Consider the following 23,907-nt stretch of genomic DNA (forward strand, 5'->3'; position numbering starts at 1 on the left):
TATGTGTAAAATGTAAAAATAAAAAAATTAAAATTAAAAGGAATATACCGCATCATAAACGTATCATATATGAAAGTATATATATCAATCGAATTTCCTGGTAGCTAAAATTTTTTAGAGTTAAAATGAACAGAATCATCAGAGGAAAACACAAACTACAGAGCTCGTAAAAAATAAGGGAGTCAAAACGAACTCGTAAAATTCACGTTAAGTTTTGGCATTTCATTTATGCGGTGAGGTACAGAGAATCCCTGAACAATTCAAATCTTTCTACACAGTAGTCAGAAAAAAGATAAAAATATTATATCTGTTTTATTCTTTTTTTTGTTTACATATATATCTATATAAATAAATAAATATTTGTATATATATATATATATATATATATACATACATGCGTGCATATATACGTACATTAGTACATATAATTATGCTTATGGAAAAATATAAAGATTAATGCTGTTATTATACATTCTTTTGAGTAAAGTGGAAGAAGAAAACTTTTTTACTTTTTTTTTTTTTAAACAATATATTTATATAAAAAGTATACATGAAAAAAATGGATGCCCCGCTAAGTACGAAAGTTCTAAAAAAATATAACTTGTTAATAATATGTTAAGTTTTGAAAAAAATAACAAAAAAAAAATGCACTGTGTAGGTTACTTTTTTCGAAAGTATTCTAGCTTAAATAACAAATTGAAGGTGGACAAAATAAAAACAAATGTCAATATAGTTAATGAAGAAATGACTAGCGCAATAAGTAGAAGACAGAAGGAAAAAGGAATGAAATTAGATCTAAAAATATATGAACAGTTAAGAAAAAAAATGTTAGGAAAGCCATTAAATAAGTTACAAAAAAAATATATGAACGAAAAACGTCCAAAGTTTGCACCAATATTTTTGGATCAGTTAAAACCTAGAATGATTTTATATAAGGTAGCTATTCAAGTAAGTGAGTTGCCACTACCAAAATATCCAGAAATTGCATTTATAGGTAGATCAAATTGCGGTAAATCTACATTAATTAATGAATTATGTGGAAGAACAAATAAGGCAAAAGTTAGCAAATTGCCTGGATGCACGAAACAAATTCATTTTTATAAAATAGCGAAACCTTGTTTACTTTGTTTGGTTGATTTGCCAGGATATGGGTTTGCTCATAGTAAGGAAGAATTAAGGCTCCAGTGGAATGAATTTACCTTGTTTTATTTAAAAAATAGGAAAAATTTAAAAAAGGTTTTTGTTCTTATTGATTGCCGAGTTGGTCTAAAAACAAGTGACAAGGAATTGTTACATTTTTTTGATAGGTATAATATAAAATATCAAATAATTTTAAGTAAATGTGACTTACTAAATACAAAGGATTTAGCCATAAAAATTCAAATTATAAATGAAGAAATATTTTGTTTTAAAAATTTAGAAAAACCTATTATTCCATTAAGTTCAATAAAAAGACAAAATTTGAACGAGTTAAGAAGTGAAATAGCGAAATATCAATTAAACAAAACCATTGTTAAGAATAATATTATAATGAAGATAAATGATTTAATTGAGCAGAAGAAATTGAAGAAACTGAAAAACGTTAAAGGGGTTCAGGTAGGAACAAACAAAAATGAAGGCGAAAAGGAGAGTTCCTTTAGCACTTTTACTGCATCAGACATCTTAAGCGAAAGAAAAAAAAAAAGGAACAAAAATAATTCAGAAAATAGTACCTCTAAAGATATCCTTATAAGTGATGATACGATCTTTGAAGCGTTAAATAGATGGAAAGTGTGTGATAAGATTACCTTAGATGCAACTTTTAATAAATATATGCATTTCCATGCGAATTATTTAATAAAATCCCTTAAACAGAGGTTCATAGAAAATTGCTTAAAAGAGTTTAACAAACAAGATTTACAAATTATTGATGATATTATTGAAAACTATGATAAACAGGATAAATGCGATGCTAAACAGACAGACGTAGTAGTAACAAATCATCAGTTGGGAAACACAGGAGAACAAAGTATGATATGTAAGCAAAGTTATAAGGCAAGTGATGCTAATGTGGACTACAAACAGAGGAAATATAAGAAAAAGGGGCAATTAATTGAATATGGTAATAAGAACACATGTATTAAAAGTGACAACACGATAAATTGTGATATTGATAATTATAGCAAAAACAATGAACATAATAGCATTGATTTGTCTTTACCAGATGATACAAATAATAAAAAATGGGAAGACATCTTAGCTGTTAAAAATGAGCATGTTACATATAGTGACGTACATAAAAACATGCACAGTTTAGAAATTAGGAATGATCAAGATTTTGTTAATCAATTAAGTCATGAAAATTATTTACGAAAATGTAGTGAGGATCTAGTAGTTAAGGAAAATGCTAGTAGGACTATTGACGGATCGCATAAAAAAGAAATAGATGAACATTTTAATATTTTTTCTATGAATGGCACAGATAATGGTGAAATAGAAAATGAAATATTACACAACAGCTTACTTTTGTGCTATAAAATTAAGAGTAATCATTCCGAATATATATATTCGGAAAATGTAAAAATGGAAAGTTTGTTTGAAAAAAATAATAAAAAACTAGGAAATGATTTTAAATGTATGGACTATTCTAAAATTAAAGAAGATGTTTTACTAGAGGAAGAGGATACATATTCGTCTGAAGATTTTGTAAACGGTTTAAAAAGAAATAAAAAAGAATTTTTAATGGATAATGATTCCTTAAGTAGTTATACATTTAATTTAAAGGATAAAAGTACGCATCACGTGTACGAAAAAAATAAATCAGAAGCATACAAAATTTATAGAAGTAAAATGTTAGAAAATTTGTGTGATGTCCAGAACATTTTTAATATTTCTGAAAGGGGGGTGAAGAACACGCAACAGCATATGTCCAATACGAAAAATAATTCTTCTTCACAAATTAAAAGCGGTAATATATTACACAAAGGTACGACCATACGTAATAGTTTCTCTAAGGAAATGATTTTAGAAGGACAGAGATCGTCGAGAGAGGAGGAAGAAAATATTTATATAAAGAAAAATTATATAGGTTTAAAAACTAGAAAGAAAATTATAAAAGGCACAAAAAAATTAAAATTGTTTGGTAAAAAGAGGGCAAAAGAAATAGTAAATACTCCTATAGATTTGGCTACGGATTATTTCAAATTAAGTAATAAAAATTCCACTTTTCTCGATAAAAAAAAAAATAGTTGGAACTATATTAGCTCAAAGTATAATAAATGGCTAAAAAAAGTAAACCGTAAAAATACTTGTCCAGAAATTATTAGTTCTGTTAAAAAAGAAGATGTTATGATACGTTATGTGCAAAAACAAGAAAGCAAATATAAAAAGGAGAAAAATAAATTATCAGCGCAAAAGAAAAACTTAGGTATGATAACAAAACCGCCTAATCACAAAAAAATTAAAAAAATTTCAAGAAATTTTACCCTATCTGATGAGCAAAAGATATTTGATAGAGAAGCCTTTTTTAAATATCGCGATGTTGAAAAGTGAGGTTATATTTTAAGTGCATAATACGCTAGTTTGGCACGTGTGTGTATAATTTTTTTTTCCATCCCTTTTTACATTGTGTTTATGTTTAATATATTTCTTATTTTTAATCAATTTTAATTGCGATTTATTATTTCATCACGTAAAACATACCAAAAATTGAAAATGCTTCAACAAAAATAAGCATATGGCTTCACGTTACTTCCCTTCTTTTTTACAGTGCGCTAAAAAAAAAGGAGGCTTACGTAAGCTTAAGTAAGTTTAAGTAAGCTTGGTTATATTAGAGTAACCATTTTTATGTTGAAGAAACATTTTCTATTATGTAAGCCCAGCTATTATTATTTTTACATCAGTATTTGTATTTTATAAAATAATGAATTTAAATTTAAAGAGATATGGTATGTGCATTATGTACTTAACGTGCACGAGCTTTTTCCCGTTTTCTTCCATTAAAATGCTAAAAAATTTTATTTTAATCTTTTATCGAGCATCACTGATTTGGTGTAGTATGTATGTAAATGTGCATAATTAATATACATATATATATTTATATATTATATATATATATATTTATACATATAAATACATCACAAGATAAACTGATAAATTAACATCCCCCACATTTTAGTAAGTACGAATTAATTTAACTATATTTTTTTCGTTTTTTTTATAAATTCGTCTTTTTAAAACATGACTGTTATTTTGTTATATTAATTATCTCGTTAAATTAAATATTTTGTTATATTATGGATTAAAAAATAGTAAGCATTTGAGAAAAAAAAAAAAAAAAAATAATAATAATAGTAACTATTAGTAATAACAATAAAAATAGTAATACGAATGGCTCATTCGATACACATTGAAATAAGATATAAAGGCAATACATAATTTTATCATAAATAATTTTTTGCATGTTTTTTTTTCTTTTTTTATGTTGCAAAACATTGTCAATTGCGCATTTATTACTTCCCTTCTCAATTTATTTAAAATTTTGCATATTTTAATGTAAATATTTTTTTTATGACTTAAATATTTTTTGACGTCAAAAATAAAAATTGTACAACTGGAAATACATTTAAATTTATCTGAAATTAGCTTTCGCTTTTTTTTTTTTTTTAATATATATTCACGAACGCTGCTACACTGAAGGACGTACGTCGTAATCATCCCTACATAAGCACAACGGAGAACAGAATAGTGTATTAGGATATATATATTTATACCTATCTGTATTTATATATATATATATAGATATATACATAGATAAGTACACATCACGTAGCTCTACATTTTCGTTGGCAAATGGATCAGTTCGTAGCACCGTAAGTGGAAAGAATAATCACAAGAACTGCCATACCCTTAGCATATGCTATTATACATATAAAATTATAATAATTTTTTATAAACTGGTAGGAGAGTTAACAAAAAATACTTGAGCAAATTTTATAATAAAAATGTCCGAATAATTGGCAAAGTTTTGAAAAAGGATGGAAATGAGTTAACTCTACTAACTTGTGACAGTAATACTAAAACTTGTAATTTCAAATGTATACATATATATATATACTTGTAGTGGTATAATACTATATGTCTTTCTCATTATTCTACAATATTCTGTAGATGAAGAAGTGAAGTGTTTTTTAAACGATGATCAAATGGCTGATTCGTTCGAGCATTATGTTGAAGTTTTAGGAAAGGTTCAAGAAAAGAGCTTATTTTATACATTTCTTTTTTGTTTAAATTAATACGAAATTAAAATTATGTGCATTTATTTATATGCAAATATACCCTTTGCCCATTCTTTAGGTGAATGAGGATGAGACCTTAAGTGACATAGTATACGTACAAAATGGAGGCAATTCGTTAAGTTAGTAAAATATGATACAAAAAAAAAAAAAAAAAAAACATTTATACACTACACTTTTAACATCATTCGTACACATACGCAAATGTACATTTATATACATTTGTACATGGTGGTCTATATATATATGTAACGTATTAACAAATTACAATGGAAAAACATGAAAAAGACATAAAATTGCAGTCCTTACATAATTACAGAAATTTCATAGATATGTTATATAGATTTTTTCCTCCATTTATTCATATATAAAAAAATACTATTTGTTAATTTAAAAATTTTGTTTTGCTTTGCTTTGCTTTGCTTTTATTTGATTTTCTTTATTTTGTTTCATTTTTACAGATTTAAACGAAATGAATAATCTAGTAAATTTAACTTTCCTTGAAGAATTTGTGGAAATCTTTTAATGGTTTTATTGAAAGAGGTTTAGATTCCCATGACACGTGCACATTATGTACATATATATGTAGGAAAACTACATAGAATGATTATGAATGAGAGGCCTTTTTTATAATTTTATTGCGAGAACATCTATTTATTTTTTTTTTTTGATAATATTTATATTTCGTACAATATCTTTTTTATTCTCTTCCTTTCTTTTTTCTTTTTTCTTTTTTTTCAATTTTTTTTTTTTTTTTTTTTTACATAACTTTCAATTTTCCTACATTGCAGTTTATTTCACTTATTAAATATTTATTCTCAATCATATTTTATTTTTTATTATTTCATTTCATTTATTTAATGCATAAATATTTTGTACCATAAATTAAATTACAATTTGATTTTAATTTGTACATTAAACTACAAAAGATGTATATTAGTAATTAGTTAATGCTTAAAAAATTGGAATATGTTAAATATATATTTATATATATATGTTTACATATATGTATATTTACATGTATGTATATTTACATGCACGTATATTTACATGTACGTATATTTACATGTACGTATATTTACATGTACGTATATTTACATATATGCGTAATATATTTATTAGTGTAATGTATTTATTAGTGTAATGTATTTATTAGTGTAATGTATTTATTAGTGTAATGTATTTTTTTGAAAATTTCTCTAATTTCTACAATGAAAAATATTTTTCATTACATTATTTTTTTTAAGTATTAACTGTAAAAAAGCAATATATGTGTGCGTACAGAAACGTAATTAACTAAATTTGTTTCATTTTTAATTTTTTGGTATTGTATATCTTTTATAAATGTTCGTAATTATTTTGTAGGAATTTTCATTTTGAATTCAAAAGAGAAAGAGGTTAAAGATTGCTTATAATTTAAATTAAATTTTTTTTTTTTTTTTTTTTTTAAAAAAACGTTTAAAAAAGAAAAATTATGACATTTCAACGCTTGTTGTACTCCATTTTTGCTTAATTTCAACTAGCATATAAGATTTAAAATAAAAAAAAAAAAATTAGAGAGACAAACAAGTGTAATAGTGGTACTATTTTCTTCAACTTTAGCGTCTAAAATAAGCCTATACATGTGTGTTTATATATATATATATATAAATGTATCTCTGTGCGAGCACATAAGTATGCATAAAAATTCATACAAATGCTAAGAAATACTTACGAACTCATGGCTCCATGTATTATGCATAATAAATTCGTACATAAACATATGTAGAATAGGTTTACATTAAAAAAAAATCCAAAATGGTGCTACTGAAAATTCTGAAAAAAATAAAAGAAAAGCAAAGAAATATAAGAATAATAATCTTAGGGTTAGATAATGCTGGTAAAACTACCATAGTTAAAAGATTATTAGGAGAGGATATATATAAAGTTAGTCCGACGTTTGGTTTTACTATTGAGACTTTATATTTTGATAATCATTTTATTAATATTTGGGATATAGGGGGACAGAAAAGTATCCGACATTTCTGGAAAAATTATTATGAAAACGTTGACGGAATTATTTATGTTATTGATAGTAGTGATTTATTTAGAATACAATTATGTTCATATGAGTTAAAACAAATTTTAAAAGAGGAGAGATTATACGGATGTTCCTTACTTATTTTATCAAACAAAGTGGATATTAAGAATTCCCTAAATATCGGCAAAATTGTGGAGGTACGTAAAAGTTTAACTATATTTTTACGTTGTAGGTTGGGCATTTTGCGCTCCACGTATGAATTGTACCTACATGAATATGTATGTATGTGTATATACATATTTGTATATACCTATATGTATCTATATATGTATGTATATATATTTATATGTACGTATATTTATATGTACGTATATTTATATATACGTATATTCATATGTACGTATATTCATATGTACGTATATTCATATGTACGTAAATTTATATGTATATAAATCAAATTGTGCTTTAATTTTTACTCATTCGAACTTGATTCCATTGCAATATTAATACTAGCAACTGTACGCACTTTATATCATGCGATTAACACACACATTACTTCATTGATGCACTTGCTACTTTAGTTTTGTGCAATATTATGAATGTAGATACATATTTGCGATAAATAAATAAATATTAATTTTTTGCTTCATAGATTTTGAAGTTAAATGAAATGAATATTGACAGGCACTGGTATATAAATGAGTGCAGTGCTTTTTCTGGAAAAGGTTTATTAAAATCTTTTATGTGGTTAATTGATGACATAACTTGTAGGATTAATAATAATTACTGATTTAGTATTTTTTTAATTTTTTACTTTTTTGATTTTTTACCTTTTTACGTTTTTACTTATTTATTTATTTACTATATTTTTTGATTTTTTTTTTTTCTTTTGTGTTATAATATAGTTTTAATGTTAATTGTTTATATTTTTTTTTTCTAAATTAATTACAAACAATATAAGATATTACATGAACACGTAAAAAATTAAAGTATAGTATTAGTAAAATTTAGGTATATACATTTACATATACATTAGTTTATATAGTGTATATATGTATGCATATGTATGTAACTGTTATGTATATATATACATTGTAAACACAGTAAAACATAAACTAAAAAAACAAATGGATTTTTAAGTGATATATATCACAAAAAGTACAAGTACTTTATTTTTTGCAAAATTATACTTTTTTCAGCTTTTTAAAATATTGTAAAATGTGCTAAGTTTTTTTGCGGAAATATCCGTTTTTGAGCGTTTTAAATTGTTATATTTTTTTTACATTAAAAAAAAAAAAAAAAAATTAATCCTCTATATCATGTCTTTCGGAAAATTCTAATTGTCTTATTACCTCTTTATCCAAAAAATCGTATACATTTTCTTTACATAAACAAACAGTATCACTAATTTTTTCTATTAAAAAATTTTTGCCTTTATTCAAAAGTACAATAATTTGCATTGTTGGTTCATCACATTTAACTAAGACTCCTTTGATAGCTGTAACCATCTTTTCCTTTTTTTTTTTTTCTTTAGGATTCTTAATATTTTCTATTTTCTATTATAGTCCATTAAGATTATTTGCTAATTAATTTTAAAGGTTTATTCTGAGAACTGTACTAGTTGTATCCTTAGTTGGATGACAAAAAAAACAAAAAAAAAAAAAAAAAAAAAGCGCAAAAAACAATTAGCTTATTAAAAATATAGCTTTTCAATATTTTATACCATTATATCATGAAAAAATTATCTGAATAATTCTTAAATATAATTAATTCTTTTAAAATTGAAAAAATTATAGCATATTCTTTTACCAGAAAAAGAGTAATTTTAAGTTCCTTTAAAATAACAGCTTAATACAAATTTCTTGGGGTTATGTGAAAAAAGGGATTTTCCCTTGTTTAAAATATGCTACGTGTGTATATATATATAAACATATATTCATATATAAGTGTATATTTATACGTAGATAATGTATATTTTTATGCTTGTTTTCTTCAGAAGTTGGAGATTTTTATATAACTATAGTTAGGATCAAAATTTAAATATGAAAAAAATATGAAAAAATATAAATAAATATGTGGTTTTTTAGTTAATAGCAGAACGAAAGAAAAAAATAATAATAATCAACAAAAAAAAAAAAAAAAAATAGATCTTCAAGAAGGAAAAAACCCACAATACGCATATGCATATATATATGTATATATATATATTTATACATAAATGTAAACGTATATGTATTTATTATTAATAAGGATAATAGAGCTTGCAAAAGTGTATTTTGAATTAATATGCATTTGCATAAATATCTGAAATAATTGTATATAAAATAATACGAAATTGTAAAGCCGCAAAAAACATTTACTTTTTTTTTCTTATTGATGTTTATGTAAAAAATTCATTAAACTGTTTTATAAAGGATAATTTGTGAAACACGTTATAATTTACAAAATAGAGATCATGAAGTAATATTTAGAAGAAAAAAAGGGAAAAAAAAAAAATGAATTAAATATAACGAATTTATCATAATTATAAAATAAATTTCAAAAAGCTTTGATGTGTTAAAATTAAATGTAAAATATATTGTTTTGATATATATATATATATATATATATATATATATTTTTATGTAGGTATCAATTATTTTAAACGTTATATCATCCTTCATCTATATTTATATTTTTTTTTCAGATTTTTTAAATCAAAAAAAGATAAGACATTGGACGAAGCGTATGGTACTATTTTGTGAATATGAAAAAATTTATATGTAAAAAGTGTTCCTGCTGTAAATGTTATGATGTTCGTCATTTTCTTTTCTTATTTTTTCCTTTATCATCCTTTTTTGTGTTACTTAAACACCGCTTACATGAAATATTTGCATGCAAAAATTTTTGTGTACTCCTTCAAGAACATTTGTGTCTATGTGTGTTTAACTGAGTTATGCAAGCATATATTATCGTATGTAAGCGTAAGTAATGTATGTATCATGCCTAACATATATACGCTTTTGTATTTCTTGGCATCTGTATGCAAGGCTATGTTTGGTGTTCATATTTTTTAAATTCATTATCTTTCTTTAGGCGATTTAGAAAAAAGTGTAAAAAGCATTGACGGCAACATAGAAAAATATAACAAAGAATTGAATATAATAAAACAAAAAATTGAGGAGGAGAAAAAGAAAAAGCCTATTAATCAACACGCAATTAACACTTTACGAAATAAAGCTGTGATTATAATTAATAGGAAAAAAACATATGAAAATAATAAAGAAAGTACACTTGGAATTCAGTTTAACATAGATCAAATAAAGTTTGCAAATGATAATGTACAAATGTCCATTGAGACATGTAAAGCTCTACAAAATACTAGCAAAGTACTGAAAAAAAATATAAAAAAAGTAAATATTAGCAAGATAGAAAAATTGCAAGATGACCTTTATGACTATATTGAAGATACAAAAGAAATTGGAGCGATATTATCTTCCTCTTATGAAATACCTATGGAATTAGATGAAAATGAAATCGATGCAGAGCTGTCATTAATAGAAGACAGTATACTAGATGAAAATATAAACGATAATATAACAAGCTACATAGACAATGAAAATGAAGAAGAGGAACATAAGGAAGAAGAAAAAGAAAAAGCATCTATACAAGTGACACCTACCGGTGAAGGGTATAACGAAACCGTTAAAAATAAAGCAAAGCAAGGTGAAAATTATTTCACGCAGAAAGAAAGTTAGACGAATGATATGTATAAAAAAAAAAAAAAAAAAAAAAAAAAGATAAACTTTGCTACACAAATTCAATATAATTAGATAGCGTAAATGGAAAAGATATAAAAAACAAAAAAGAAGGATTCATAGTAGAAACTTTCTTTATCACGAAACTTGTAATTTATATATACTATTTTAAATTATTGTTTTTTTTTCTTTTGTTTTTCACCAAATTTGTTTATATAATTACTATCTCGTGTTCCTTTTTCCTCGAATGATATGTGTATGGGTAGAGTTTTTACGCACTTTTAAACAAGGTGTTTGCATCACTTCGACATATATATATATTTATTTATTTGTTAATTTCTGTATTTACATGAATTTTTAAAACGCTTATATATTTTAACAAATTTTTTTATGTTACACATGTATTCTTATTCCCACTTCAATCAATGCGAAAAATGCTTTTTTTGTCCCTTTTTTTTTTTTTTTTTGTAATTAACTGCGTTAATTTAATACTTAAATACATATTGTATGCTAATCGTTTTTGTTTAATTTATTTTACTAATTCGTTTGAACATTTATGAAAAAGTTGAATATATTTGCATACGTGGATATAATGTTAGGAAGCGCATACGAATATATATATATATATATATGTGCATATGTTTATATACTTATGCGTATATATCTTCCCCATAATGTTTGGGTTTGATCTGCATTAAGGTAATATTATTGAAAGAAATTAACAAATTTGCGAAAAAAAATTTCCTCTTTTCCCTTGTTCCTTTTCCTTTTTCCTTTTGCACATTTTCTGTTTGAGTTATAATCTTAATAGTGTCATATATTCACATTTACAAAAAAACAAAATATAATAAAATAATACAAAGTGAAATGCATAATATTAGGTATATAAAATGAAATACGTAATAACACTTATACGGTTGTGAGTAAAATTGGATAATGCGCTTATTATATATATTTAAAAAAATAAAGAAACGAAATGTTTAACAAGGTCTCTTAATGTGTATATGCATAATATGAACATACGTATGTATGTATATATGCGTATCCACGCTTAGTTATCTCTTTTAAAAATTTTGGATGGTTTATATTTGCTATCTTGTTCAGGTGCACACATAAAGGGCCAGTAGTCCCGTGTGCACTTTTCGAAAACATGATTTATATATTTATAAGTATCATTTGCGCATGGTTTGTATTGGTATAATGAGGAATGAACATTGTTATATATACATTTATTTTTTGGAGTATCGCTAATTGTAGGACTTTTTAAATAACTGAAAACATCGTGATCAGCTGAAAAGTACTTGCTGTTAAAATAGCTACATTGATTGCTCATATTGTAAGCTCTTATTTCTGAACAAGCAATATGATAGCAATTATACGTGTCTATATTTGCTCTAGCAAAATCAAATGCATGTATAAGCTCATGGGTCAATATATATTTTAACTTATAAAAATTGGTAATATTATTTGCACACAGCCATATAGTATTACTTATGGGGTTATAACCACCTGCATAATTTGATTTTTTTTTTTTTTGTTTTGTTTGTGTTAAACTAGGGTTATTGTACCTAGTTGAAGGTAATTCTGAACAAGAACAATTTTTTCTACCATCTTTTGAAAAATTATTTTTATTATTAATAAAAACATCATTAACTTCATGATGTGTTGAAAATATGTTGGCAATTTTATCAATAAATGTTTTTTTCTTTTGCTCTTTATTATTTGGACAATTTATATATATAATATTGATCGGACGATTCAGTGCCGATAAAGAGTCGATTAATATTTTAACTCTATAATTGTTTAAGACAAAATACATAAAAATTTGTAATTTTAATTTATCATATGAACTTATATCATCATTATATTGGGTATTAATTTTTTTCTCTTTTTTTTTTTGGTATGTATTTATGCTTTCTGAATTTTTTGTCTTATTTTGTTCAGATATATATGTAATTACTGTTTCATTATTACTGCCGTTGTTCGTAGTAGTATTTAATTTGTTATAATCATTCGACATATCTTTGCTTATGTTGTCATTTATTATATTTTCTCTACTATGTGGAGCATTTTTTGTTGTATCATTTATATCTGCGTTTATACTTCCTTTTTTTTCATTGTTATGCATTAGGATGTTATCTTCTTTTTGAATAGGTGTAAAACTTTTATGCTGTTGAAAATTTGTTCCATATTTTTGAACAATAGATTTAAAGTTATCATTTATATTATAATTTATCACAAACAAGTTGTTATAATTAGGCCACTTGCATACATTTTTATATTTAAGTGAGTACTGTATTAAGAATAATATATCGTTATAATTCTCCTTTTCCTTTTTATTTTTCATTAAAATTTCCTCTACATTTTTTTTTAAGTTTAGTTGTTTAATTTGTTTATCAATATTTTTAAAGTTTTCCTTTAAATTTTCTAATTTTTTGCGCAGTTCGTCCATCGTTATTTATTTTTAGAAAAGGGGAAACAAACAAAAAAAAAAAAAAAAAAAAGTAGAAATTAATTTTTTTTTTTTTTTAACATGCTAATAATTTTAACTTTACTTGAATTCCCCATTTTTAATCTTAAAAATAAATTAATTGTGCCGTATGTTTGTTCCCTAAAATGTAGGAATAGTAAAGCAAAATAAAAAAATAGGAATACGTCGAAAAAAAAGAAAAAACGTTACCATTACACGTGACTCCCAAAAATAGATTAAACAAATATGGAATTGTTAGTAAAAAAAAATAAAGTAGTAACAATAAAACGAATTCACAAAAGAACTGTAAATGTAGGAAATTACATTAAACATTGCAAACGATGTATATGCGAAAAAATGTTTTCTAAGCAATAAAAATAAGAAAATTAAGGATAAGGAAAAAAAAAAAAAAAAAAAACAGAAAAATATTATTTTATTTTATTCTAAAACCAAGCTACTTTTTCCTTGTTTTTTTTTTTTTTTTTTTTTTTTCAGTTGCATATTGTAACAGGTAATAATACTATAAAAATTTTCTTATATGTCTTATGTAATTTTGTTTTTTCTTTTCAACTGAATTAAATTTACAAATACGTACAGAGGGATTCTATCATTTATTAGAGAACTCTCACCTATTTTGAAGTGCATCCTGTGTATATGCAGGCAGTACATTGTGAAAGAGTGGACAGAACCCTCATATATATATGTATATGTAATATGTTCTAAGAACATTTCATTTTTTTGGTTTTGTTACGCTTCATAAGAACAACAACAGTCGTTATAAAAACCTGTGTAACTATAACAGTTCATAATGCAATAACAATGATGGATTCTTACCTTCTACAATTTTTTACAACCCTCTACATTTTTTATTTTATTTGCCTTGCTCGTCAAAATATTTTGCATAAGAAATGAGAAAAGTTGATTTGGAAAAATATAAAAAAAACATAAGAAAAGAAACTAGGCACATTTATGAGAAGTAAAATGTAGTTTGAATATTCTTACGTTATTCTGTGATTAAAATATACTTCTATTAATTTGTTTATCTAAAGGAATTAAAATACATTTTTTGAAAATGGTACGTTCATATAGAACATTATAACAAAACCAAAAGTTTATATACACTTTTTTTTTTCTTTTTCTTTTTTTTTTTCTTGACTAAATTTATAGTTGATAGTGCAATTTATTTTAAGTGTGAAGGGGGATCTATCAATTTTGTGTTAATTATGATAAGGAAACCCGTTTAACAAAAGAGCCTAAGAACTTACACAATCTTGATTGCATTTGCTTTGGTTATATTGCTCAATAAAAACACATTCTCTATAAATGTAATGCACGTTTTGTTTCTTTCATAAATATTTTCATTTTTCATACGAAAGAAAACTACATTTTATCGCAATTTTCTGTCGATTCAATTTCGTTTTTTTCACATATACGAGTAAATAAAAAAAAAAAATAAAAGATTACAATACCAAAATTAAAGCAAATACAACATACATCAAAATTGTTATATTCCTGTAATAATATATATTGCATATATATACATATTATATATACACTTACATATAATTAAAAAAATAGAGAATTAACATAATGACATTTTTCACATTATAATTTTGTTATATTTTCTTTTCCTTCAAATAGCTGATTAAAATTATATTAAGCAAAAACTGCCTATGTGTAGTAAATTATTCGTAAGCTTTTTTTAGAAGAATCATTTGAAGTTACAAAAGATATGTGCCAGAATTCATTAAAAGCGGCTGGTAAAATAAAATAATGTAAAAAAAAGACATACACGTGTATATATATATACATATGTTACAGGGGGCGTTTTTCCTTACATATTTAGTAAAATTGAAATAATAAATGAAGGGGGAATAGAGTAAACATTTTAAAAAAAAAAATTTGCCAAAATTTAACAAGTAGACATTACTCTTTTTTTGAACTAAATGAGCTTTTTGAAATCAAAAATTATCGTAAAAACTGTGCATGTATGATTGTTATAATATATTGTTTATTTTTTAATAAATAATATATTAAAAAAAAAAAAAGATATACGTTCTCTATAAGGAATAATATATACAGTTTGAAACTTATACTTTAAATTGTTTTTTAAAAAAGAAAAAAAAAGAAAGAAAAAAAAAAATTTGTATAATAAAAGGAACGTTAGTCTTTTCATATTTAATTCTGAAATAATATTATCAATATTGTAAATAAAAACAAAAAAATATATCTTTTTAAAGATAATTTTTTGTGTCTGCTAAAAAGTTTGCAAAATTGATTATAACACATGCACAAATTTGTTCAAAAAGAGGACTCAATAAAATAACATATAATACATATGAGGGGGAGGCAAAAAGAAAAAGCAACCGTATTTCCCGGTCAACATTAAAATATTTTTCCTTAATGTGTATTCGTTCACACGCATAATACATATATGTGCATGTATGTATATATATATATATATATATATATATATATATATATATATGCAAATACATATACATACACATACACATGTAGCACTCCCTCTAAAAAAAAGATAATATGACAAAAGATAACAAACGTGAGAATATAATTTTTATTAGAATTTTGAATTTTCATACATTTTTCCATTTGCATACACAAAACAACTTTTACTGATTTAATTAAAAACGTTTTAAAATATTTCGTGTTTTTAATCTATGTAATTATTTCTGCAAAATTTTGATGAAAATAAATATTATTTATTATATGTGTATATATGTACGTAAACAAATACGTGAATGCGTACATTGATAAAGTTGCAAATATATATACAGATATATACGCAAATGCATACATCGATAAATTCGTTCATACACTGATAAATGCGTGAGTACATATACCACTGACAAATTCGTAAATACATAATATTTATAAATTGGCGGCCTTCTTAGAACAAAACTAAAAAATTCGTTAAATTTCACTTTAATATCCGAAAAACTTCGGAAATAAAAGAACACAAAAATAAATTAACATACATATAATAAATTTTTGATGAAATTATGTTTTGAAGTGCAAACGAAGAATGAAAGGAAAGTCTACATATATATTAATTATGGAGGTATAAAAGGAAATTAACTTGTATAATTTTTTTTGTATGTATGAAAAAAAAAATTAAAACGAAAAATAGTCCGTGCATATGTATGTTGGAATTAACTTTTTCCTGCGTTTATTTATATATCTATTTATTTATTCATTCATTCATTTTTGCAATTTTTTGTTGTATATATAAAATTTTATTGTGAAATTTCTTTTTAAAAGTTCGTCAAAAAAAGGAAAAATAAAACTTCGTAGAGTGGAGTGCATACATATGTATATAAATGGATAAATAGATAAATACGAACATATGTACGATTTAAATATTTTTATTTTTTAGTAAGGATTATCATGTAATATAATATCCCTTTTTTTTTTTTTTTTTTTTTTTTGAAATACAACAGATAAAAAATAGTTGTAAATATTTTGTTTTTAAGTAGTACAAAGGAAATCATAAATATATGTATATGTATATATATATATATATAAAATTATGAAAATTTCCTTTTTTTAGTGCTATAATGAACAAAGGGAAATTCGTTATATGTGGATATTCTTACAAAATTTTAAATAAAGAAATTTAAACAAGTACATGTATATATGTATATATATATATATATGTTTTTACATACGTACGTATACTTATATATATATATATGTATAAATGCATATATGCAGGGAGAGAGAGATAAAGACATTTGTTTGCACAGCTTGTTCTGATGACGTGTTTTTCACCAATTTTTGAAGAATAAATATAGTTTTATTTTATTATACATCCCTTCGCATTAGCTGCAGAAATATAGCAAATTTGTTAGGAGTTTCTTGGTAATGAGCTTAGAATGTTTATATGTACACGAACGTACAAGAATAATAGAGTTGTATGTGCTTTGGATGTAATTATCGTCTTTATTCCAGATTATTAGCAGATATCATTTTGAATAAATGCACATTCATATACGCATATTCGTATGTATGTACATTTATATGTGTATATATGCGCATGTATGTACATACGTTTGGGAAAGTCCACAGTTGTGCTATTTCGCTTAAGTGTGTGCCCCCTTTTTTTATGTCCTAATTTTTTGGTTAATAATTGCTGAAGATGGAACCACAAAAACTAACGATGCACGAGGCATATAAAAAATTTTGTTCGAAACATCCTTTGAAAAAACTGTCAATGCCGAAAAGTGACTTAGTATGGTCATACTATGATATTAATAGTAGGAACGAAAATATTGTGATATTTTTACATGGGATATGTGGAACAGCTGGATGTTATTTTTACCAGTTAGATGAGCTAGCTAATTTAGGATTTCGAGTAATTTCATTTCAGTACCCATGTTATAATTATCTAAAAGATTGGATAAAAAATATGTGTAATATATTAGAATATTTAAATATAAAGAAGGGTCATTTTTTTGCGTCAGACTTAGGTGGATATTTAATTCAATTATATGCAAAGTTATATCCATCGAAAATTGAATCTCTAATTTTATGTAACTCTTACAGAAGAACAGACGATTTTGCTGCCATTGCGTCTTTTCGAAATGTGTATGGAAAGTTATATAGCTTTTTACCACATGTGTTATTAAAAAAAATAATATTAGAGGATTATATATATGGCAATTATGTAAATATAGATTTAAAAGAAAAAAATTCTTTAGAATTTATGAGTAATGAAATTGATTTAATATCTGCAGCAGATTTAGGGGGTAGGATAAGTTTACAATTATCATCGGAAAGTGTTGATAAATTATACATTAACGAGAAATCTATAACCATTTTACAAACACTGAATAATATGTATACAGATAGTTTAAATGAAGATATGAAAAAAGCTTATCCATTTGCTAAACATGCAATTATGAAATCGGGGGGTTCTTTTCCTTATCTTAGTAGGTATGAAGAAGTCAATATGTATATCTTAGTTCATCTTAGAAATAATTGTAACGCTGCATTTGTCAAAGAACAGATTAGTAATATGAGTTATATCCACAGACAAAAAAGTGAAGAAGGTAATATAGGTCAAATTTCTTTTGGCAAAAATTTTCCTAGCCTTAATGAAGGAAAACATAAGAAGAGTAACCAAGAAAGCTGTAAAATAATTAGAAGCGTTAAGCAGAGTATTAATGATCATCCGTGTGATTGTAGTAACCCTAATGGAAGTAAATTCAATAGCAGTTGCTGTCATAACAATAGTACATATGCGTTTAGGGAAAGGCAAGAATCTGAGCAAGGAAAAAACGAAATATTAAATATACAAAAAAATAAACTTGATAATGTGTATGAAAAGGACCACTGCAATTTTAATTTTTACAAACACGGCAGTTATAACAGTTACGAAAATTTTAGCAGGAAGGATACTTTGACAAGCGACGAAATTACGAATACTACTGAACATGTTAATAATTATTCCTACGGTAATTATTATGAGGATAATAAACAGAATTATCATAGCGGTGATAGCTACAGTGGGGGTAGCCACAACGGTGATAGTCACAGTGGTGATACCCGCAATAGTGATATCCGCAATAGTGATATCCGCAATAGTGATACCCGCAATAGTGATATCCGCAATAGTGATACCCGCAATAGTGATATTCGCAATAGTGATATCCGCAATAGTGATATCCGCAGTAGTAATACCTCTAGTGGATATAATAACCATGTACATGTACACACAGATGAGAGGAATGCCAAATTTAACAAAAGGAGCACAAAAGGATATGACCAACAATACCGTTATGATGAACAAGATGATAATTATTCAAATGTACACAATTTAACAAATGATGAATTTGCAAATAATCCCAATGTTTTTAATATAAATCATAATGATGGTAATTACAGAAATAGTTACTATGAGGAAAGAAATACAATATATACAGATGATAATAGATATAGTAATATTGGGAAAGAACGTACATATGCAAGTAACGAAAAATGTGGTGTAAATAATCCAAACTTAGCAAATTCGGAGCAATATTATAATGAGTCGTTAAATTATCAAGAAAATTTTAATGAAAATGACACTACATATAACCATGCTAATGTTAATAAAAATGACATTTTTTGTCATTTTTAATTGGCATTTGTGAATATGTACTTTTATAATGGCGGAGAAACGTTTTTTTTTTTTTTTTTGTTTTTTTTTAAGCATCTCATTTAGTATCTTTTTTTTATCATTTTTTTAAGCATTTTTTATATTAACTTTTATATCACCTTTTATATCACCTTTTTTATCGCCTTTTTTATCGCCTTTTTTATTATCTTTTTTTTTATATTTTTTTTTCTTTTTCTTTTTTTTGTTATTTGTTTGACCAGAATAGTAATGAATGAGCAAAATAGGAACAACACGTATATCGTCTTTTTAAGTTTTATGTTCTTCCTTTTTTTTGTTTTTTTTTTTTTTTTTTTTTTTTTTTTTTGTGGCACTATGTGCTTCTCGGGTATTTTGCGCCTATTGCATTTTTTTGTTCCTTTTGATACGTTGTCATTTTGCAATTTTGTACTTTTTAATAAATTTTGCCTACTGCTTTCTTGCATTTTTTTGAACTTTCAACTTTCAGAATTTTCGAAAAAATTAAAAAAATTCTTTAAATAGGTACGTACATATATATGTCTTCACGTGCGTATGTGTAAACATTTGGGCACCTTTTTAAATAAATATCAAGAAGCAAGATATGCATGCCTTTTCGTATACATTTTTTTTTTTTTTTATACGTGTACGTCAGAATACCACGAATTTTTTTAAAAATACATGTGTACGCATAGGCAGATATATACATTTATAATTATATGCATGTACTTGTACATAAATATATTTTTAATTGCAAAACTAATGTCATTTTACGTACACAAATGCAATGAAATACAAGAACGATAAAAGAATTTGCTAAAATAAGTAAGTCTTATTATTTGGCGTACACTAATTTTAATCTTCAAATAGCACAGGAGGTAAAATGACACATGGACGGAATTTTCATTATTAAAGAAAAAAGCTTTATCGAAAGCTATGAGAAAATATTTAACGAACATTTAAAATGTGAACCTAAGGAAAAAAAAGAAAAAATAAATAAAATGAAATGAAATAAATTCGAATGAAATAAGCTGAAATGAAATAAGTTCGAATGAAATAATCCGAAACGAAATAAATTGAAATGAAATAAGTTCGCATGAAATTAAGTGAATTGAAATAAAATATTATAAAAAGATGGATGCTCTTGAGAATGAAATGCTATTATTTTCACCCAATATAACGGAAATAAATTATGGAATTTTCGACTTGTGGAATAGAGGATATAATGGTAACCAAAAAAGATAGATATTGATTGAAGTGTGAGGAATTGAAAGAGAGAGAGATGTAGATGAAAAAGGAAAAGAAAAGAAAAATAAGGCACGGAAACGTACTAAAATACGAAAAAGTAAAAAAAAAAAAAAAGCCTATGTGGTATGAAAATGCTGTAAAATTCAAATAATGAGCTAATGAAACAAAAAAGAAAAGAAAAAAAAAAAAAAGAAAAAGGTCAAAATGTAAAAAGATGGTGAAGAGGGTCATATAATGAAACACTCTTTACCATTACATGCGCACATTTACTTTTCCACGTTTTCCCCTTGTTCAGAATACGAAGTGCTGTACCTACTACAAAACAGTCTTTATTCCAATTTGATACGAATAAAGAATGAGAAGTATAGAAGCTATGTGGAACAATATTTGAAGGATATAAGAAACAAAGAAAAGAATGGTGATACTAATATAGAGGATGAAAAAGAGACAATAAGAAGAAAGCTGTCTAAAGACAATGTTTTTTTTGCAAAACATAATTTAATGAATATGAGTAATATAGATAATAGGGGCAATGGATATTTAGGCGGTAATGTTCTTTTCCACCGTTTTTTGTGCATGTATGTACAACAACAGTTTTATGTTTTTAATATTTTGGCATATCATTTAACAAATTTAGATTTACGCTTTTCTAATTTTCATGTTCCGATCAATAAAAATAAAGCTCAGAAATTAATAAGAATATATTTTAATATTGATTTCAATTTAGAGAAGGAAATAATAAAATGTAAGAGTATTAATAATGTAGCAAAATACACGAATGAATTGGTAAAAATTACGAATATTAACAAATCATCAGTAAGAAAACAATTAGAAAACATAAAAAATGTGTGGAAATACATATTAAGTACATATGAAGATAGAAATGTAAACATGCGCACAATGCACAAAAAGAGAAAGATAAGTATAAAGAGAATTGTTAAATTTATTAAAACCTATTTTCAACTTTACAAATTTTTTATTAAAAAAGGAGAATCTGTTAAAATAAATACGAATGATGATCCTAACCGTAACAATAGATCATTTCTATTTAATAATAAAAAGAAAAAACGAAAAGGAAAAGGAAAGAAAAAAGGAAAAAGCAATACGAATTCAAAAAATGAATATGTTCAACATAATATAATCAAAATTTTAGAAAATATGTTAGGTATTTATTTAGCAAAAAGATATTTTCGCTTATACTGGATTATGGTATACCATATAGAAGTACCTAAAAAGATTAATATTGCTTATCCTTATTTTAATAATATTATTTTATTATTATTAGAAAAGCTACAAATTAACGATTTTATGTTGCCAAAGGAATATATAAATATAAGTAAAAACATATATAGCACATATAAAAGCAATAAGAAAATGGACAGACTAAAAAGTAAGTTGTACTCCCTGGCGGATATTGACAGCTCCTTAAGAAGCAGTGCTCTGATTAGGCTTAAGTGCATCCTGAATCTTTTATGCTGCTTTAGAAATGTAAGCGGAGAGGATAATATTGCATTATGATGCCATTGTGTGAGTGTGTTGTTGCACTATTGCATCACTGTATTATTGCGTCATTGCATTATTGTATTATTATATTATTGCGCCATTGTATTACTTCGCCATTGCATTATTGCGCGGATGCTTGAGCACATTTGGCTACGCCCATCTATGTACAAATAGATGTAACCGTTCGCATACATATAAATATATATATATACACATATACCCCGTACAAGTGTAGGGTATATGATGAAAAATAAGGTATACATGTTGAACTTCAATCCGAACACATTAGACAAGCGAAAGTGTGTAAAACATCATCATATATATTATAATGCTATGTGTTTTTTTTTTTTTTTTTTTTTTTCAGTCTTACGAGCTAACGAAGCTTTTGTTAATTTTTTATGAATTACAAAAATATGAGCCCTTTATTAATGAGAAAACATTTATAAAACAGAACATTGGAAACAACGACTTCGTAAATAGGATTATGGGCTTTATAAAGTAATGCTAAATGACTATGTTAACAATGTATTAGAATTTTACACCTGTTTATGTTAAAGGCATATACCTCGTCATTAACATAAAAGTGCGCTTTTACGAAACGGACAATCCCTATATATAAATAATATATGTCAAGAAAGAAATTATAACGTTTGTTTGATTTTCCGCCCAGTGTTCTTTGATTGCATCATTATGTTGAAGCATGTTTATTAATAATACCTGCATTTAATGGTACCATTCTAATGTGCCATTTTTATTATACTTTTCCTCCTTTATAGGGATGCAGAGAATTTTTCCAAAAGAAAAAAGGCAGAATATGAAAATCAATTGGGGATTGAAGAACCAAATAATTTTTAAAAATTCGTCAAAAACGGTGTAACACACATATGGGGGCATGCACATATGCATATGTATGTCTATATGTATGCGTATATAAAATGTATTTACGCACATTTATACACATACGTTTACCGAAACAGAAGCTCATGAAGATTCGAGCAATTAAGGAAGAACTAACTCCCTTTTTAGTTGTCGGTTTTATTTGATTACACTTATTCTCCCAGAAAATAATATCTGGTTAACTTTTTAGCTTCATTTTTATCTATTAAGAATTTTTTAGTATTTTATTTTTTTATTTATTTTTTTTTATCTTTTCAGCTTTTACGGGGATCTGTCGTAATATAGCCAACATTGTGTACACGACATGTGACGTAAAGGAAGCGTGAAATTTATCTCCCATGAAAATTTTCCTTTTTATCTTTTTTCATACTTTCATATATGTAGTTTTTTTTTTATGGGAAGAAGTAGTAAAATAAAATATGTTTTTAAAGAGAAGTTAAAGAGAAGTGTATGAAGTTAGCGATGTGTATGCGTAAAATTTTTTTGTTTTCTGTTGCTTCCATTTTTTTTTTATTTTTTTTTAATTTTTTTTTTTATTTTCGTACACTTTTTTCTTTTCTTTTTTTTTTCCGTTTCGTTTCATTTTGTTTCTTTTTTTTTTTTGCAATTTTTTTTTTTAAAAT

The 23,907-nt window shown here is 25.1% G+C and overlaps 7 protein-coding genes across 7 annotated transcripts; 6 read left to right on the forward strand and 1 right to left on the reverse strand.

Moving 5' to 3' along the window:
* Positions 1–645: 645 nt before the first annotated feature.
* On the forward strand, positions 646–3,531 carry MKS88_004656 (GTP-binding protein YihA2; the record flags this gene model as incomplete). Its single annotated transcript, XM_067217851.1, has 1 exon — positions 646–3,531. The coding sequence occupies one exon, from the start codon at positions 646–648 to the stop codon at positions 3,529–3,531; it is 2,886 nt and encodes a 961-aa protein (XP_067072238.1).
* Positions 3,532–4,830: 1,299 nt separating this feature from the next.
* On the forward strand, positions 4,831–5,799 carry MKS88_004657 (replication factor A protein 3; the record flags this gene model as incomplete). Its single annotated transcript, XM_067217852.1, has 5 exons — positions 4,831–4,850; positions 4,942–5,063; positions 5,149–5,225; positions 5,335–5,395; positions 5,735–5,799. 5 exons carry the CDS (start codon positions 4,831–4,833, stop codon positions 5,797–5,799), a joined length of 345 nt encoding a protein of 114 aa, XP_067072239.1.
* A 1,271-nt stretch (positions 5,800–7,070) lies between these two features.
* MKS88_004658 (ADP-ribosylation factor) lies at positions 7,071–8,083 on the forward strand (the record flags this gene model as incomplete). Its single annotated transcript, XM_067217853.1, has 2 exons — positions 7,071–7,490; positions 7,946–8,083. The coding sequence occupies 2 exons, from the start codon at positions 7,071–7,073 to the stop codon at positions 8,081–8,083; spliced, it is 558 nt and encodes a 185-aa protein (XP_067072240.1).
* Positions 8,084–9,748: 1,665 nt separating this feature from the next.
* On the forward strand, positions 9,749–11,030 carry MKS88_004659 (vacuolar protein sorting-associated protein 60; the record flags this gene model as incomplete). Its single annotated transcript, XM_067217854.1, has 3 exons — positions 9,749–9,753; positions 9,980–10,023; positions 10,369–11,030. The coding sequence occupies 3 exons, from the start codon at positions 9,749–9,751 to the stop codon at positions 11,028–11,030; spliced, it is 711 nt and encodes a 236-aa protein (XP_067072241.1).
* Positions 11,031–12,081: 1,051 nt separating this feature from the next.
* MKS88_004660 (mitochondrial inner membrane protease ATP23) lies at positions 12,082–13,482 on the reverse strand (the record flags this gene model as incomplete). Its single annotated transcript, XM_067217855.1, has 1 exon — positions 12,082–13,482. The coding sequence occupies one exon, from the start codon at positions 13,480–13,482 to the stop codon at positions 12,082–12,084; it is 1,401 nt and encodes a 466-aa protein (XP_067072242.1).
* Positions 13,483–17,659: 4,177 nt separating this feature from the next.
* On the forward strand, positions 17,660–19,642 carry MKS88_004661 (acid cluster protein 33-like protein; the record flags this gene model as incomplete). The annotated part of the gene is made up of 1 exon (XM_067217856.1): positions 17,660–19,642. One exon carries the CDS (start codon positions 17,660–17,662, stop codon positions 19,640–19,642), a length of 1,983 nt encoding a protein of 660 aa, XP_067072243.1.
* Positions 19,643–20,770: 1,128 nt separating this feature from the next.
* Positions 20,771–23,242, forward strand: MKS88_004662 (uncharacterized protein; the record flags this gene model as incomplete). The annotated part of the gene is made up of 5 exons (XM_067217857.1): positions 20,771–20,864; positions 20,919–20,981; positions 21,180–22,372; positions 22,752–22,885; positions 23,164–23,242. The coding sequence occupies 5 exons, from the start codon at positions 20,771–20,773 to the stop codon at positions 23,240–23,242; spliced, it is 1,563 nt and encodes a 520-aa protein (XP_067072244.1).
* Between the last annotated feature and the right edge of the window lie 665 nt (positions 23,243–23,907).

This window comes from Plasmodium brasilianum, chromosome 12 (genome assembly GCF_023973825.1).
Source record: "Plasmodium brasilianum strain Bolivian I chromosome 12, whole genome shotgun sequence".
NCBI classification, from domain to species: domain Eukaryota; phylum Apicomplexa; class Aconoidasida; order Haemosporida; family Plasmodiidae; genus Plasmodium; species Plasmodium brasilianum.